General features: G+C 38.6%; 1 protein-coding gene across 1 annotated transcript in view; it reads right to left on the bottom strand.

Annotated features, from left to right (window-relative positions):
* BABAM2 (BRISC and BRCA1 A complex member 2) overlaps positions 1-17,723 on the bottom strand; it is a gene marked incomplete at both ends in the record, with an annotated part of 453,631 nt that overhangs the window by 285,655 nt on the left and 150,253 nt on the right. The window contains one exon of the mRNA XM_080711179.1: positions 3,014-3,088. Within this exon, the coding sequence (XP_080567305.1) occupies positions 3,014-3,088 (75 nt within the window). The remainder of the gene's footprint in view (positions 1-3,013; positions 3,089-17,723) is intronic.

The following is a 17,723-nucleotide window of genomic DNA, read 5'->3' as shown; positions in this document are numbered from 1 at the left end:
GCGTGCGCCACCACACCCAGCCTGGCTTTCTAACACTCTAAAATGAAGAGTACTAACGACTAGAGAAATATTGTTCTATTGACTGAATCTTTACATAAGTGATTTTTCTAACCTTTTGACTTACCTCAACCAAGAATAAAATCTAGATTCTGAAGCCAGGCTTCATTTTCAAAATAAATTCACACTATCCCATGGAAGAACTATACATACTTGGTGGATAATATTAAACAAAATCATGCCACTTAATATTTAGCGGTTTTTTATTCTATTATCAAAGAATCCTACTAATAGGTAAAACAAGTATAATGAATGGGTGATGGTTTCATCAGTGTATATGCAATTTCACTGTCGTAAATCAATAGTGCGTATATATTGTCAAACTCCATGCTTTCCCGTTATGTAAAAGCTCTACTTTACCAGGTAGTTACTCAGAATTGTAAGGTAAGGCCACATCTATAACCAGTGAAGGGTATACTAACACTAGGAACTGGAAAACTTTATTAACTTTGGGACTTAGACTATCAATTAATTAAAGGTCCAGTAATTAGGTTAGGAGCATCCAAATGCAAATACTATGTAAAGCAATTCTTAAGTGGTTTTCTTAAATAAAGATTTTGGTTGTTTTGTTGTTGTTTTATGTTAGTCTCTCCTTTTTTGTCCTCATTTTACTTTCTTTGCATGAAATGAAGGTTTAGAAAGATATTGATGTTGCAATGCAGTTATTTCTGCAGGAGAAAAATCACTTCATAGCAATTTTGGAGAGAAAAAAAATAGTCACAATTTTGACAAATAGGTCCATCCTTTCTTCTCTAATTGGCAAGGAAAAAGTGGGAGCATAATATAAATATTTCTTAGGTGGCCTAGTGGCACACACCTGTAATCCCAGTACTTGGGAAGCTTAGGCAGGAGATCACAGGTTCAAAGTCAGCCTCAGCAACTTAGAGAGGTTCTCAGCAATTTAGCCAGATCCCATTTCTAAATACTAAGTAAAAATGGGCCTTGGGGATGTAGCTTAGAAGTAGAATGCCCCTGGGTTCAATCCTCAGTACCAATAAACAAACAAACAAACAAACAAACAAACAAAGAATTCTTAAATCAGAAAATATAAAAATTTGCTATTGAAGAGAAAAAAATAGATATAAATACAAGCCAACATGCATTTTTTTTCTTTGACCCTAAAAAACATGGGTAGGGACAACATCATTGTTAAAAAACAGGAAAACTACTTAAATGTAAAAGGGTTAACAAATCAAAACAAACATGTAGCTGGGCATGGTGGCACACACTTGTAATCCCAGCATTTGGGAGGCTGAGACAGGAGGACTATGGTTCGCAGACAGCCTCAGCTACTACTTAGTGCGGTCCTTTGCAACTCAGTGAGACCCTGTTTCAAAATAAAGAATAAAAAATAGGGTTAGGGGTATAGCTCGGAGGTAGAATGCTCCTCGGTTCCATCCCCAGTACCGCAAAAAAAAAAAAAAAAAAAAAAAAAGATGCTAGAACTGTAAACTGTAAATTAATATGATATATGAATAATGTATTTGCATACACCATTATGCTTGGTTTTAAATGAGCAGAAGGAAGGTTCTAGCTGGAATATATGGAGAGGGGTCATTGAATAAGTATTATTAAGGTTTCTTTTCTTTTTTTGGGGGGGGGGTTACTGGGGTTCCTGGAAGCCCTTCTACCTTCAGGCTACACTCCCAGACCTATTTTTTTATATTTTGGAAACAGGGTCTCTTAAGCCAGCGCGGCTGGCTATGAACCTGCGTGATCCTCCTGTCTCTGCCTCCCAAGCGCGGGGATTATAAGCGTTGCACCACCACGCCCGGCTTGGGTTTCTTTTCTAATAGAGCACAATAACTGCTGACAGCAAACTAACTATGCTTGGTCATCACAAATAGAATATGTATATATTCCAATGAGAAGAGAATGACATAAATTGTTGAACTCCAGTCTCAATGGAACTTCACCACCATTGGGTACAGAGTGGAAAATTAGTCAAATAGAAACTAAAAATAAAAGTTTAATAAGGGATAAAAATCATAAAAATCCCATGTTTTACTTAGGAGAAAAGAAAGTGATTTTCCCTCATAGATTAAATGTGTAAAAAATGTTCCCTATTCTTTTCTATGGTTATATTCTACATTCTATCAAACCATCCTTCTAATCACTATCAAGATCAATATTTAATTTAACTACTAAAATATGCAGAGAAACTTCTATAAAGGATTTCATTTTCTTTTATTTTAAATGTGTGTGGTATTGGAGTTATAAATGCCATTAGCTCTGAATGATATCAAATTAAGAAGGCAGAAATGTGTCTTACATTTAACTGGAATTAAATAACCACAGATTGAAATAGGAGCTGAGGCCAGCTAGCCAAATCTTAAATCACCAGCAAAATCCTCACTGGTGATGAATCTAGGCTTCTAAAGAGCTTTCCTTTGCAAAATCTGCTCACTGGCCTATTTATTGCCCCTCATTAACCACAGTCCCTTAAGGGTCTACCTCTTCTCTGCAAAGTATTTACAGGCCCCTACCCAAAATAGCTGCCCCCGAGTCATACTTTGTCTGTATCCATTTTAAAGAATGCAATAGACACTGGTCCAACTGTATTCTGAGTCTCTAGCACAATCCAGCTTTAAAGGTGCCTGAAATCAACTGCTGGCATAAGGAGAATAAAATGTCGTTTGGCAAGTATGGTTAATATGCAATCCTACTTAAAGATAGACTGCATTAGAAAATTTTGTGTCTTTCAGCCCAATAAAACTATTGAATAAAAGTGATCTTCCAAAGTTTAATTTAGTTATATTATTAATTTTACCTTGTACTAAAAACTCATGTCTAAATGACTTTTAACGTTATTATTTTAACTTTTAGGCGAAAAACAACTCAACAGATCCTCATGCAACAGCAATACATATTTTTAGTAGAATACACCATCTGAACAAAATGCTGATTACTTGAAAAATTCATTTGTATTTACATACTAATAATCATATATTTTTACCTTCAGAAGGTACGTGGGAATGTTGCTGAAATCCACTGGCAACTTCAAAAGGAAGCGAGCTGAAAACTCACCAGTCTGTAGAAAGAAAGTTATAATAATAAATTTAAAATTAAAGAAATACACTGAGAAGTGACAATTACAGCCAAGGCCATAAGTTCAACTTGTTCAAAATGTAGGCACCTTCAACTTGGGTTTTCTAACAGCAGGCAAGAAAAGAAGGCTGAAAAAGCAGGGGAGGATCAAAGAGAATTCTTATTAGTTACTAAAAAACACAATTTGAATTTTTTAAATCTGCATTTTAAATGTGCAATACATTATAATCTGGTAGTATTACTTCTGTTTATAAAAGTATGAAAAGAATACATGAATGTATGATTATTATTTTTAAAACTTCAAACAATAGGAACAGACCTACTTCTCAGATTCATTTGCTTTTACTAAAGCATTCACACCACTTTGCTGATACTTCCAACTCACAAGGCTATAACATATGTTAGTATCTTTTTTTTCCTTTTTGTGGTACTGAGGATTGAGCTCAGGGGTGTTTTACCTCTTGGATAGATGTACAGCTCTACTTTATATTTTATTTTATTTATTTATTTATTTATTTATTATTATTATTATTATTTTTTTTTTTTTTTGGTGGTACTGGGGTTCCTGGAAGCCCTTCTACCTCCGGGCTATACTCCCAGACCTACTTTTTTACATTTTTGTTTGGAAACAGGGTCTCCTAAGCCAGCGCGCGCGGCTGGCTTCGAACCTGCGCGATCCTCCTGTCTCTGCCTCCCAAGCGCGGGGATTACAAGCGTGCGCCACCACGCCCGGCTACTTTATATTTTATTTTGAAACAGGGTCTCGCTAAGTTATTACACTCTAGCCTTGAACCTGGAATCTTTCTGTTCAGCCTCCCAAGTACTGGGATTCCAGGTATGAGGCACTATGCCATTTTGTTACCATCCTCCATAGTGTGTCTGGAAGTACACACAAAGGTGAAACTTCCACCCATGTAAAGCAGTGAGTGGGCACTCCAAATAAGTTTCTAATTTCTTATATGCCTATTAACATCATTATTATCAATCAACGAATATTTTTCAGAAATTTTCCCTATGAAGTAATCTCTGTAAGTAAGATATATGGAGTTTTGGTGATTGAAAACATTTAACTAAGTTATAAATATTAGGTCCTTTTTTTTTTTTTTAATCTTTTTGCCATGCTGGAGATTGAACCCAGGGTCTCATGTATGCTAGGCAAGAGATCTATCAGGAAGCTATAGATCCAGCCTTCCTCTTAAATTTTTTTTTTCTTTTTGGTGGTACTGGGGTTCCTAGAAGCCCTTCTACCTCCGGGCTACACTCCCAGACCTATTTTTACATTTTTATTTGGAAACAGGGTCTCCTAAGCCAGTGCGCACAGCTGCCTTCGAACCTGCGCGATCCTCCTGTCTCTGCCTCCCAGCGGCTGGGATTATAAACCTGTGTCACCACGCCCGGCTTTCCTTTTAAATTTTAAAAGAAAATTTACATAAAAGAAAAAAAAAGCTTTCTTCTCAATGTGTATGATGGAAAAGACACTTTGGCTTTGTCATGATCTAGAGGAGTTTTCAATGGGCTATGCAAAGTCCTGGGGACTCCAGGGACACTTTGCAAAGGCAAAAAAGCTACGTGTTGAGCACAGGGGCGCAGTCTTCCATCTCACTGCAAGAATGCAGCCTAGCTTAGGATTCTGACTGTGGCATAAAGAACTCCAGGGAGCATCAAGAACCAACTACTCTAAAGAATGGCTCACTATGCTTTTGTGCTGTAACTGACTACTAAGGAGCTCTGAGTACCTTTTATGCCTCACCCTTTAAAGGAACGAACCACACAAACTACACCAAATACATCTTTAAGCATAGCCAGCACTTACCAGTATTTATTACAGCTGAGTGGATGAACCACATACAAGCACCCGTGCAGACCTCTTACCGATGATTCCACACCGTCACCACGCCTTCTACAAACAACCTAGCAACCAGCTTCAAGGCTCTGGCCCTAATTTTAAAACTCTGACCTAAAACCCTGAAAATGCAGACAGAATATAAACCTTGAGCTCAGAAGATAACAATGATAACTCACATCTGCCTAGTTGTTTGTTTTACCACTTACAACATCTTTTAACTTGCATCAACCTCAGGCTAAGGACAGAACATTTCTGCATCCCCACAAGCCTAAACTTGTGACAGAGAAGGCAAAAATGAGAAGTGAGTAGACAGAATCAAAGCTGAAGAAAACCAGATAGAGGCACAAAAGCCACTGTGCCATCGGGATCACCAATGTTGAGGAACAGAACTAGTGCTCAGAGCTGAGCAGGTAGTCTCAGTAGTGAATGCCATCGTGTGCAGGCTACTCACAACCCACAACTGAGGAGAACACTTACGGGCCACCCAAAGATCACCCTAATTTCTTTTGGGAAGATGCCCAGGAGCACTATCTCTGGGTCGCATGGTAGTTCTGTTCCCAATCTTCTGAGAAAACCTCTACAGATTTCCAAAGCAGCTATACTAGTTTGCATTTCCACCAACAGTGTAACAGGGTTCCTATTTCCCCATATCCTTAGCAGCATTTATTATTTCTGTTCTTGGAGACTGCTGTCCTAACTGGAGTGAGATATAGAATCTCAGTGTAGTTTTGATTTGCATCTCCCTGATTGTTAAAGATGATTTCCACTTCCCTGATTGCTAGAGAATATCTTTTCATATATTTGTTGGCCATTTGTAATTCTTCTTTTGAAAAGTGTCTATTCAGTTCTGTTGCCCATTTTTTAATTGGGTTATTTAGTTTTTTAGTGTTAAGCTTTTTAAGCTCTTTATGCATTCTAAACATTACATATGGGTAGATGGTAAAGATCTTTTCACATTCTGTAGGCTGTCTGTAGGATCTTGATGGTTTCCTTTGCTGCACAGAAGCTTTTTAATTTGACATTATCACATTCATTCATTGTTTTTTTAATTCCATGCGCTTTCAGGGTTTATTGAGGAAGTGCCACATGTATCTATATGTTGAAGTGTTGGTCCTCTTCTAGCAATTTCAGTTTCAGGTCTAACCTCTAGGTCTTTGAACAATCTTTATTTGACTTCTGTGCATGGTGAAAGGTTCCATATTCACAGGAGCATGATTTAAAATAGCCAAATTATGGAACCAGCCTTGATGCTCATAAATGGATGAATAGGTCACAAAAATTTGGTATATGCAGACAATGGAATTTTACTCAGTCATAAAGAACAAAATCACATCTTTTGGAGGAAAATGGATAGAACTCTAGAACTTGAGAATATTATAATGAGTACAGTCAATCCCAAAGAACGAGTAGATGTATGTTCTCTCTTATATGTAGAAACTAGAGACATATTTGGAAATAAGGGCAACATCAGATAGATAAACAGACTCCAAGGGAATGACTGAGGGAGTTTAGGGAAGGGTGAGGATGGGACAAAGTCATAAAGGATGCAATAGGAGAAATAATGCTATGAATTTATACAAAAATTATCAAATGCACTCTCAAAGACTTGTGGGGGAAGGTGTGGGGGAAACAGTGGAGAGGGCAACAGGAGTTATGTGCATGCATTTTTCTAACACCCTCTACCCCAATATGATGTAAAATTATATGGCACCAAATTAAAAAATAAATCAACAAATACTCTGCTTATCATAGTGTTTGGGAGAAAGTTGGTGAGATTACAGTTAAAATATCCTAGTTGGTGAACACTAGTCCTGGTATTCTGTTTAGCTCCTAGAGGACTCTAAAACTAACATATCCTATTAAGTGCAGTGTTTTGGATCAAAACATAGCTGGACCTAAGAGTCTGCTATTAAGTACAAGGGGTCACACTATGAAAAAGGGGAAGTACAGAGGTAGTAGAATGGAGTTAAGTGGGCACTTAAAATAGGTCCACCTGGCCAGTGGGAGTTGAAAGTGTAGGGGGAAAAAACAAAACAAAAGTTTTCTAGCCGGGCGTGGTGGCTCATGCTTGTAATCCCAGCATTTGGGAGGGTGAGACAGAAGGATCGTGGTTCGTGGAAAGCCTCAGCTACTACTTGGTGAAGCCCTTTTTGCAACTCAGTGAGACCCTGTTTTAAAATAAAGAATAAAAAAATAGGGCTGGGAGTGCAGCTCAGAGAGAGAATGCTCCTGAGTTCCATCCCCAGTACCAAAAAAAAAAAAAAAAAGAAGAAACATTCATTAAGGACTTCATGTTCCCAACAACTGCCCCCCTTCTCTTTCTCTAGTAGGACTAATTTTCCCTCATGCAAACATCGTAAGCCCTCCTTGCCTTCATGTCCTTCTTTAGGTTTCTCTGATCTGCTTCATAACATCACCTCCTGTATGAGACAGGTCTTGAGTTCTGCATTTCTTCTTTTCTTATCTTTCTTTTCTTATCCAGTGCGCCTTTCCTCCCTTCACTCCACAGAAACATCTCACACGGTCATCAGTAGCCTCCCCACTGCCAAATCCAACGACTGTTTCTCAGTCTCCATCTTAGTATTCCGACAGCAGCCTTCTAATATAACTGCTCACACATTTCCTGGGATTTGCTTGATTTGGTTTCCAGGGTCCCCTCTACTTCACTTGTTCCGCCACTTTGCTGTCCTTAATCTCCAAACACTGGCATATACCTGAGTCTAACTCCAAGACCTTTTTACTACGTATTACCTAGACTCATGACTTTAAATAATACACGCTGGTTAACTTCCAGATGTTCCATCTCTATCCCAGACCTTTTCCTAATCCAAATTTCATATGTTCAACTACCATGAACATAAACAATTTTGTGCTCTTCCCTTGATATTTATTTCATATTTCAGTAAATGGCCCAAAACTCTAGAATCATCCTCTCCTATCTTTCTCTCTCCCCCGACATTCAAAGTGGCAGCAAATCCCACTGACTCCACCTCCAAAACACATCCTGAGTCAAACAACTCTTCACCTCCACCACCAATTGGTCTATAGGCTGGACAATTGCAAATGGCCCTAACTGCGTTAGCCCTGGTTTGGCTGCAATTTGTTCTCATCACAATAGGCAAACTGGTCCTTCCACACATTAGTCATATCATGACCTTCATATGTTCAAAGCTCAAAGGGTGGGGCTTTAGCTCTTTTATAGAATTTTTTAATCTATTTTTATTTTACTTTTTAATTTGTTTTTGGTACTAGGGATTGAACCCACAGGCATTCTACCCTGAGCTACACCCCCACGACTTTTTATTTTTTATTTTGAAACAGGGGATCATTAAATTACAGAGGTCTCGCTAAGTTGTTGAGGTTGGCCTTGAACCTGTGATCCTCCTGTCTCAGTCTCCCAAGTACTGGGATTATAGTTGTCTACAACCACACCTGGCTATAGAATACTCTTGGTAGGGCAACAATTGAGCAAAGATGTAAAAGAGGTAAGGAAGCAAAATTTTCCAGGGAAAGACAACAGCAAGCATAAAAAATACTGACTGATGCTCAAGGGACAGCAAGAAGCTCGGTGTTACTGAAGCAATAAGCACTAATACTAATTAAAGTCTCCCAGAAACTCTCCTCCATTGTGTAAGCAATTTCTAAGCCTCTCTAGGCATGCAATGCATAAAATTTGTAAACACTAAAATGTCTACCACAAGTATATGGGACATTCATTAGGTCATTTCTGTTAAGAGGTCAATAAGATAGGTCTTAAAAAGTACCTATGAGATTTAAGTGTTTGGGAAAGGGAGTTGAAGAGAGAATGATAAATTCAACTCAATTCCTTGCTTCTTTGTTTTCAATTTTTAAAGACAAACTACCTGTCAATAAATAAACCATTTCTACCCACTAGTGTAAAGCATCAATCCCTAGTTAAAATGGCAGTTTTAAAGCTTTGCGTTTGTTAAACTCAATGGCTCAAGTGTACATATACATACATACATATGTACACATATGTACACACACATAGATTATGTTTGAAAAAAACAACAGCACAAATGAAATGTAGAATTTTTAAGTCAAAAGAGCTCTTGTACATATAAGGTAATAGGAAAAATAATTACATATTTAGCACATGGACTCATTTGAACTGCTAGGTATTTATTTTTGTCCATGCACTGCATCTTAGCTCTTTTGCCCTGTTTTAGTTTACAATATGTTTTTATTCTACCAGTTATTTTAGACCAACATTCTTTTAAAAACTCTCAAATGATCCCTACTTTATCCCTTCTCAAAATGTTGATCCTAGGACATATAAATTTGTGTTTATTGGCAACAGGCTGATTTACACAACTAAAGCAATAATAAAAGAAACATTGGTCTGAGGACCAATATAAATCTGTGTTTATCAGCAACAGGCCAATGTACAAAACTAAAGTCACAATAAAAGAAACAGGACTATGAAAGGAACATGTTCTACTAGAAACCATAAAAAGAGCTTTATGATTTCCAACTTCTAAGCCCACCAGACTTCTTTATTATGCTGCTGAAAATAAAGAGGACTGGAGGCTTTTCCCTAATAGCACTGAGAAGCCTGGGGCAAAGACTCAAGAATTCACTTTTCAGTCAAGCACAGTGGCACATGCCTGTGATCCTAGTACTTAGGAGGCTGAGACAGGAGGATCGCAGGCTCAGCAACTTAGGGAGGCCCTCAGCAAATTAGCAAGACCTTGTGTCAAAATTTAAAAACATATTGTGATTCCCAGACAGCCCCAGGTACCTAGTGAGCCCTTTGCAACTCAGTGAGACCCTATTTCAAAAGTAAAGAAAAAAAATAGGGCTGGAGGTGTAGCTCAAAGGTAGAATGCCCCTGGGTTCCACCCCTAAACTGCAAAAAAAAAAAAAAAATTAAAATTAAAAAATAAAAATAAAAATAAAACAAAGCTGGAATGTAGCTCAAAGGTGGACTGCTTCTGGGTTCAATCCCCAGTACTACAAAAAATTTTTTTTTCTTTTTCTTTTTCATTTTTCTGCTACTGACTCTAGTTGACTTATAAGCAAATCTTTCTCTGGAAAAGTGAGCAAATGATGATGTAAAACGTAGCTCGATGTAAAATTTAAGTTCCAAACATCATATAAAGAGGAAAGTACTAGTCAAAACTCCTTGTTCCACTTCACACAATGACTCGCTGTGTGTCAACAGTCGTCCAGGTGGTGTGGCGGGGGACAGTGAGGAGTCATGTTTTCTCTCATGGAAGGTAGGGAGTGATCTTGATACAAGAGGAACTGTAGATAAAGGAGAAGAAACTCCACAGAGCAGCAGAGGGGGTCTAGGTGGGCTGGTGTGGCAGGGGAAGAAACAACGGAGGCAAGGTTAATGACTGAGCATTTGACTACACTCACTGGGGTCATATACGTATGTAAAATGATCAATGCCAACTTCATTGTCACGTTTGGGGAGGGGAGAGGGGCGGGAAGGGAGCCAGGGTAGGCGCACCAAGCGCTGTGAGCATGTGCGTCCCTCTCATTCCGAACCACATCATGATGTGAGACTACAATGCACCATTCAAGCATATAAAAAAAAGTTATTCAAGCAATTTACGGTCACTTTGTTGTAATGTCAGTGATTGCTTCCACAGCAACCTTTCCTGTAAGCTGAAAATGAGACATTTAGATGCAGCCAAGTGAACAGAATAATTTGATTTTTTTTTTTTTTTGTCATCCTTGGTCAAATCTTCTCTTGGATAGATGCAGAAAATTACCTGACCTATGACTGCTAAAATGTCAGTCTTTCTGCCAACTGCCTTAATGGCAATCTCCCCAGCATTAGCAATAAATATGTGCGTCCTTCATTTGTGCCAGTTATGGTACATTGGCAGAAACTTCAACTAGCAAGACTCGGAGTTTTGGCCATTTATTAGGCCTAGGCTTTGCTCCTGGTAGTAGCAGCTGTGGTGCTTTCTTTTCCTTTTGTAAGTGGCAGGTAGACATCTTGTGCCAAATGGATTCCAAGCCCAGGTTGTTCTGTTGGGGGAAATCATCCTTCCTTCCTTCCTTCCTTAGAGACATTTCTCTTATTAACAAATAAGCTTTTAACTGAAAATCTCTTATTGCCACTCAGATAAGCAAAAAGCTAAGAAACGGCAAAGGGTGACTACCTTTAGCTGAGTGATGATCTGGTAAACCGACAACCAATAAGCCTAAATTTGGAGACTGTTCCTTGAAGTATGCATAAACACATAGCTGCTTGCAAAAAGGAAAACCAAAGTTAGTCTAATCAGAATTTTATACTTTACAAACCATCTAACATATATTATGCAATTATCTCCCCAAATCCTCTTCAATGAATAGAATTCATTTATACCTGTTTTAGAAATAAGAAACAGAAGCCTAGCATAGTCAAGAATCTTGTAGTGGAGTCTCAGAGTGCAATCTCAAGACTCAAGATGTATTCATGCATTCATCACTATGAATTAGCAGCCTCAAATGTGCCGGTACTATTGTTAGCACTAAAAATTTTATGAGAGATGGGCACGGTGGCGCACACTTGTAATCCCAGCATTTGGGAGACTGAGACAGGAGGATCCAGGTGCACAGCCAGCCTCAGCTACTACTTAGTAAGTCCCTTTGCAACTCAGTGAGACCCTGTTTCAAAATAAAGACTGAAAATAGGGCTGGGGGTGTCGCTCGAAAGTAGAATGCCCCTGGGTTCCATCCCCGGTACCACCACACACACACACACTATATATATATATGTAAAAGAGATGGAACTGCTGCCCTTGCAGAGATTATAGTCTAGTGGGTGAGTCAGACATTAATCAAATAATCCCTCCTCTAAGTCACATCCTGTAAGAGGCAGACTCTGAGAGCAAATTTCAGGGAGACATGACCCATTCTAGGGTTTGGGGCTCATTATTTTAAGAGAACCCTTAAAACACCAAGTTGAAAGACCCATATGGATAAACAGTAAACAGTCACCAGGAAAGGTCTGAAGGAGAAAAGCAAGGAGAGGGGGCTACGTATGCCACATAGTGAAGCACAAGACAAAACCGAGAATTGGAGCATCACAGCGCACCTGCTGAGTCACCAGACACTCAGGGAGCAGAAAGCAAGTCCAAATATGCTTAGTACTCAACTGACAGAATATAATTAGTATATAATGGGACACTAGGTAAAAACCTAGAAATAAATAAAACTTGCATCCACATTTTATGTCAGATATGAGGATAAAGTGTAAAGAGATTAAGCATTTTAGTATACAAACAAATCATGAAGAAGAGAACATTAATATCTGCACTTATTTTGTTTGTTTATTTTTGGTACTAGGGGTTGAACCAAGGAACATTCTACCTCCAAGCTATACCACCAGCCCTTTTTAATTTTTTATTTTGAAACAAGGTCTTGCTAGGTTACTGAGAGTCTAAGTTGCCAAGGCTGGCCCAGAACCTGTGATCCTCCTGCCTCAATCACTCAAGAACTAAGATTACAGGTGTGTGCCACCACACCCAGCTGACAAAGGTCCTAATAATCTTGCAATAGAGAATACCTAAGCCCTAAAGGAAAGGGACTGATAAACTTGACTACCTGGACATAATAAAAAAAAAATTAATGCCAAAATAGCATTAAGCCAAGGAATAGAGGAAACAACAAATAGAGGAAAACATTTTGCAACACTTTCACAATGAGCTAATGTCATTAAAAAAGCCAAGAAACCTATAGAAATAGGCAAAAGATGTATCAGAAGAAAAGAGAAAACCAGGTGTGGTGGTGCATGCTTGTAATCCCAGGACTTGGGAGGCTGAGAGTAGAATCGCAGGTTCGTGGGCAGCCTCCGCTACTTAGTGAGGCCCTCTGCAACTTAGTGAGACCCTGTTTCAAAATAAAGAATAAAAGATAGGCCTAGGGTACAGCTGAGAGGTAGAATGTCCTAGGTTGCACTGCAAAAATAAATAAATAAATAATTTTAAAAAAGGAAGAAAACAGGAATGACTCTTAGGTACATGAAAGAAAGCCACCTCCAAGCTGCACCCAGCCCAGTGGCTTTCGTGATGCTTGGTATTCAGTGTTTTAATTATTATGTGCCTTGTTTATTTTTCCTGGTATTTGTTCTGGTTGGGATTTGTAGAGTCTCTTGAATCTGTTCGTTTATGACTTTAACCATATTTGGAACTCTGAGCACAGTTTCTACAAGTGGTTGTCTCCTGCTCTCTCTTTCTCCCCTCCTTGTCCATCTAGGACTCTTTTTTCTTGCATATTAATCATTTTGCTATTGTCACATAACACCCAGGCTCTGCTTTCCCTTTCTCCAAATACCAGTCCCCACCAGTAGCTGCCTGCTTGCACTCGCCAGTGGTTTTAGGCAGGTAACTTTTCTTTACTGTTGTTGTTACTGGGGATTGAACCCTGGAGCATTCTACCTCTAAGCTACACCCTCAGCTCTTCAGTTTTTATGAAACAGAGTCTCTAAGTTGCTGAGGCTGACCTCGAATCTGTAATTCTCCTGTCAAAGCCTCCCAAATACTGGGATTATAGGCCTGCACCACCATGCTCAGGAGAGCTTTTCTTTTTATCTAGAAGTTTTCCTTGGAATCTGTGAAAGGGTTAGGTAAACAAGAGCTACTTAGCCATTAAGAGAAGTACAACTTGACAGACATCTATAAATACATTAATATACCATTATATATACTGCAGAGAAATGATCAATTTCTTTTACTACTGCATGGTTAATAATTGGTATAAATTTTATGGAAAGCATTCTGGTGACAAAACAGTCTTTGATCCAGCAATTCTAATTCTAGTTACTTATCTCACAGACATGCAAAATGATATTTATAAAAGATTACTTATTGCCTCAGTAAGCTGAGGCAGCATGAGTGCAAGTTCAAGGCCAGCCTCCAAAACTTAATTCCTTATCTCAAAATAAAAAAAAATTAAAGGCTGGAGATGAAGTGCCTCTGGGTTCAATCTCTAGTATATGTGGGGGTATTATTTATTGCCTTATTGTTTATAATAGGAAAATATTAAAAATAATATCCAACAAGAGTTCTGAATAATAAATTATGGCTCAATCATACAATGCAGTAACTATTGTAAAAAAAAAAAAGCGGGGGGGGGGCATTCTCCTTTTGCTTAAATAGAAAAATATTTTAAGCCATATTAAGTCAAAAGCAAGGTACAAGATAATGTAAATGTTATTATTTGTATTAAAAGAGGAATATATACTTGCAATTGACAATACATGCACAAATAAAACTCTGAAAAAGATTATTTGAAAATAAACTTTTTATTAAAAGCTACATTAGAAATGAGTTATGTTAATACTTATCTGGGGTGGGAGATTAAAAGAAAAGTGGTATAATTTGAGCAAATATAGGAAAATATGAAAGGGAGATTGAACAACATGAATATGTTATCCATTCAAAAAAATTAAGAAGCTACTTGAAGAGGGCACAGGTCCAACATTTCAACACATAGGCACAGATAAAAACTTTCTCAATGAGACCTCAAAGGCACAAAGAATTAAAAGGCGGATCAATACATAGGACTGCATTAAATTGAAGAACTTCTGTGCAGCAAAGAAAACTATCAAGAACCTCAACAGAGAGCCGACAGAACAGAAGAACATTTTTGCCAGCTTGTCTTCTGATAGAGGACTAATTTCTAGAATATACAGAGAACTCAAAAGACTCAGCACTAAGAAAACGGATAACCCAATCAAAAAATGGGCAAGTGAACTAAACAGACACTTCACAAAAGAAATTCAAATGGCCAACAAATGAGTGAAAAATTGTTAAACACATAAGCAATTAGAGAGAGGCAAATCTAAACTACCCTGAGATTTTACCTAACTCCAACTAGAATGGCAATCATTAAAAATACAAACAACAAAAAATGTTGGGAAGGGTTTGGAGAAGTGGGAACTCGAATACATTGCTGGTAAGATCGCAAATTAGTGCACCCACTTTAAAAAACTGAATGGAGGATCCTCTAAAAAATGGGAATGAACCCACCATATAACCCAGCAATACCACTTCTGGGTATCTACCCAAAAGAATGGAAACCAAACTACCAGACTAATGCATCCATATCTATATATAGCCACACAATTCACAATTGTCAAACTACGGAACCAGGCAAGAAGTCCATCAACAGATGAATGGATTACAAAACTATGGGATATGTACACAATGGAATTTTACTCAGCCATAAAGAAGAACAAAATCATGTCATTTGTGGGGAAATGGATGGGACTGGAGAACATTATGCTGAGATTAGCCAGTTACAAAAGGTGAAAAGTCATACATTGTCTCTTATACGTGAAAGCTAGGGAGAAAATGGGATATAGGAGGGACTCTAGGAAAAGAAGGAGAAACCACAGATGAGTAAAGAAGGTGACCTAACCGAGGGAGATGGGAAGGGAAGAGGGAAGCACTCTACTGCACACGATGTGCACCCACAAGCAAATCAAAGTCAGTCGCTACGCCAAACATGGTGGAGGGGGGGGGGTTGGGAAGAGCTAAATGAGTGATGTGTACATGTATGCCTTTACCATCTTGTACCTCATTAAGATATATGATTACACTGTACCAATAAATTTTTTAAAAATAAGAAATTTTAAAAATTAGGATTAAAAGTGCATATGATGAAATGCTCACAATTCATTTGTTTACTCACTCATTCATTCATTCAACAAAAATTTACTGAACACACAGGGTGAGCAGAACTAGGTTGGGTAATAGAATGTAGTCGGATAAAACACAGCCTGCGATCCTCAAGAACCTTAAAGTTAATTTTGACCAGAGAGAAAAATATAAGCATGGTGAGTGCTTTGACAGAGATATTTAGAGCATGCTTTAGCAGGAATTTAGTTAGGACTCAGCTTCGGAATTCCAATTTGAACTAATTTGAGAAAATAAAAGATAATTTCTTTAAAAATATATGAGGTATCGCCGGGCGTGGTGGCGCACGCTTGTAATCCCTGCGCTTGGGAGGCGGAGACAGGAGGATCGCGCTGGTTCGGAGCCAGCCGTGCTGGCTTAAGAGACCCTGTTTCCAAATAAAAAATATAAAATAGGTCTGGGAGTGTAGCCCGTGGGAGTGTATCCCGGAGGTAGAAGGGCTTCCAGGAACCCCAGTACCACCAAAAAAAAAAAAATAATATATATATATATATATATATATATATATATATATATATATATATTAGGTATCTCACTGGATATGGTGGTGCACACTTGCAATGCCAGTACTTGGAAGTCTGAGACAGGAAGATAGCAAGTTGGAAGCTAGCCTCAGTAACTTAGCAAGGCCCTCAGCAACTTAGCAAGATCCTGTTTCAAATAAAAGAAATAAAAAGGACTATACATATACCTCAGAGGTAGAATGCCCTGGTTTCAAGCCCTGTATCACAAGAACATAAACATAAACAAAAAACAAAAACAAAAAGAACATGCAGTACCTCATGGAATCTAAGGATAAAAAGGCAGCCCAGCCTCAGTCCCGAGGACTCCCATACCCTCAGATTTCTCCTTAGCTTTATCTCTGCAGTCTCCTGCTTCATTTTCCTTTCTAACTGCCAGTATGGGATTCTTTTGACTAGATGAGGAAAAGCTCCCAGATTACGTATTAGATTACTTACTCATCAAGAGACAAATCTCACTCTCTCAGGACTACCCCCAAATTTCCAGGAAGAACTATCTAGCTTATGTGCCTCCCTGACCAAAGCAACACCATTCCCACAGTCCACTGCAGTAAGTATGTTAGCAGTACTGTACACTTATTAAAAAGTAGGACATTCTTTAGAGTGGGAAAACAGACTGAGTCATTTGTGCACTTCCAAAAACATTCTAGTTTGACAACAGGATTCTTCATCTTTTGCCTTTTACTACATGGAGAAAAGGCTTTAAAAAACCAACTCTACTGGTCCTTTGACAGTATCTGTCCGTTCCCTGTGCGTGGAGACTATTGTACAAGGGGTGCACACTACATCTAAATGGCCCTTGGGGAGATAGGATGAAGCTTCTAGGGTTTCACATCAGACAGGCGGCTTCACAGCTACAAGCAGCTTGGTGAAGTTTTAGCCCGTGCTCACAGCCATCCAGTAAGCTCAGGCAAAGGACCCGGGAAGGGTTTCCTCTGTGTTTCATATGCTTCCGGAAAACAAGTTCTTTTCTACTTGAAGCATCCTGCTACAGAAACCTGAATTATGTACTGGTATCTCTCTATGGCTTAATAAAAATGATCTATTTTAAGTGTCAGCAATATATATACATATTTTTTTTTTTGGCAGTACTGGGGATGGAACCCAGAGACATTCTACATCTGAGCTACACTCTCAGCCCTATTTTTTTATTCTTTATTTTGAAACAGGGTCTCACTGATTTGCAAAGGGCCTCACCAAATAGCTGAGGCTGACCGCGTACCGCGATCCTCCTATCTCAGCCTCCAAAATGCTGGGATTACAAGCGTGCACCACCACGCCTGGCTAATGTGTCAGCAATATTAAGAGTTTACCTTTAATATCCTGAGGTATAAGATAATTTAATTTACACAGATTTTATTCATAAGGTGAAAATCTAATTTATAAACTACTGTGAGCAAGATGCTAAGCATTCCTTGTGACATACATGTCCAAATCAGAACAGCAGAGCCCAACCTGGTAGTACATGCCTGTGACCCAGTATTTGGGTGGCTGAGACAGGAGGATTGCAAGTTCAAGGCCAGCCTCAGCAACTTAGCAAGACGCTGCTTCAAAATAAGAAGAGCTGGTGATGTAGCTCAAAGGTAGAAT

The sequence above is a fragment of the Muscardinus avellanarius genome (genome assembly GCF_963383645.1).
Source record: "Muscardinus avellanarius genome assembly, chromosome: 15".
Classification (NCBI taxonomy): Eukaryota; Metazoa; Chordata; class Mammalia; order Rodentia; family Gliridae; genus Muscardinus; species Muscardinus avellanarius.
This window is presented reverse-complemented; position numbering and strand designations above follow the sequence as displayed.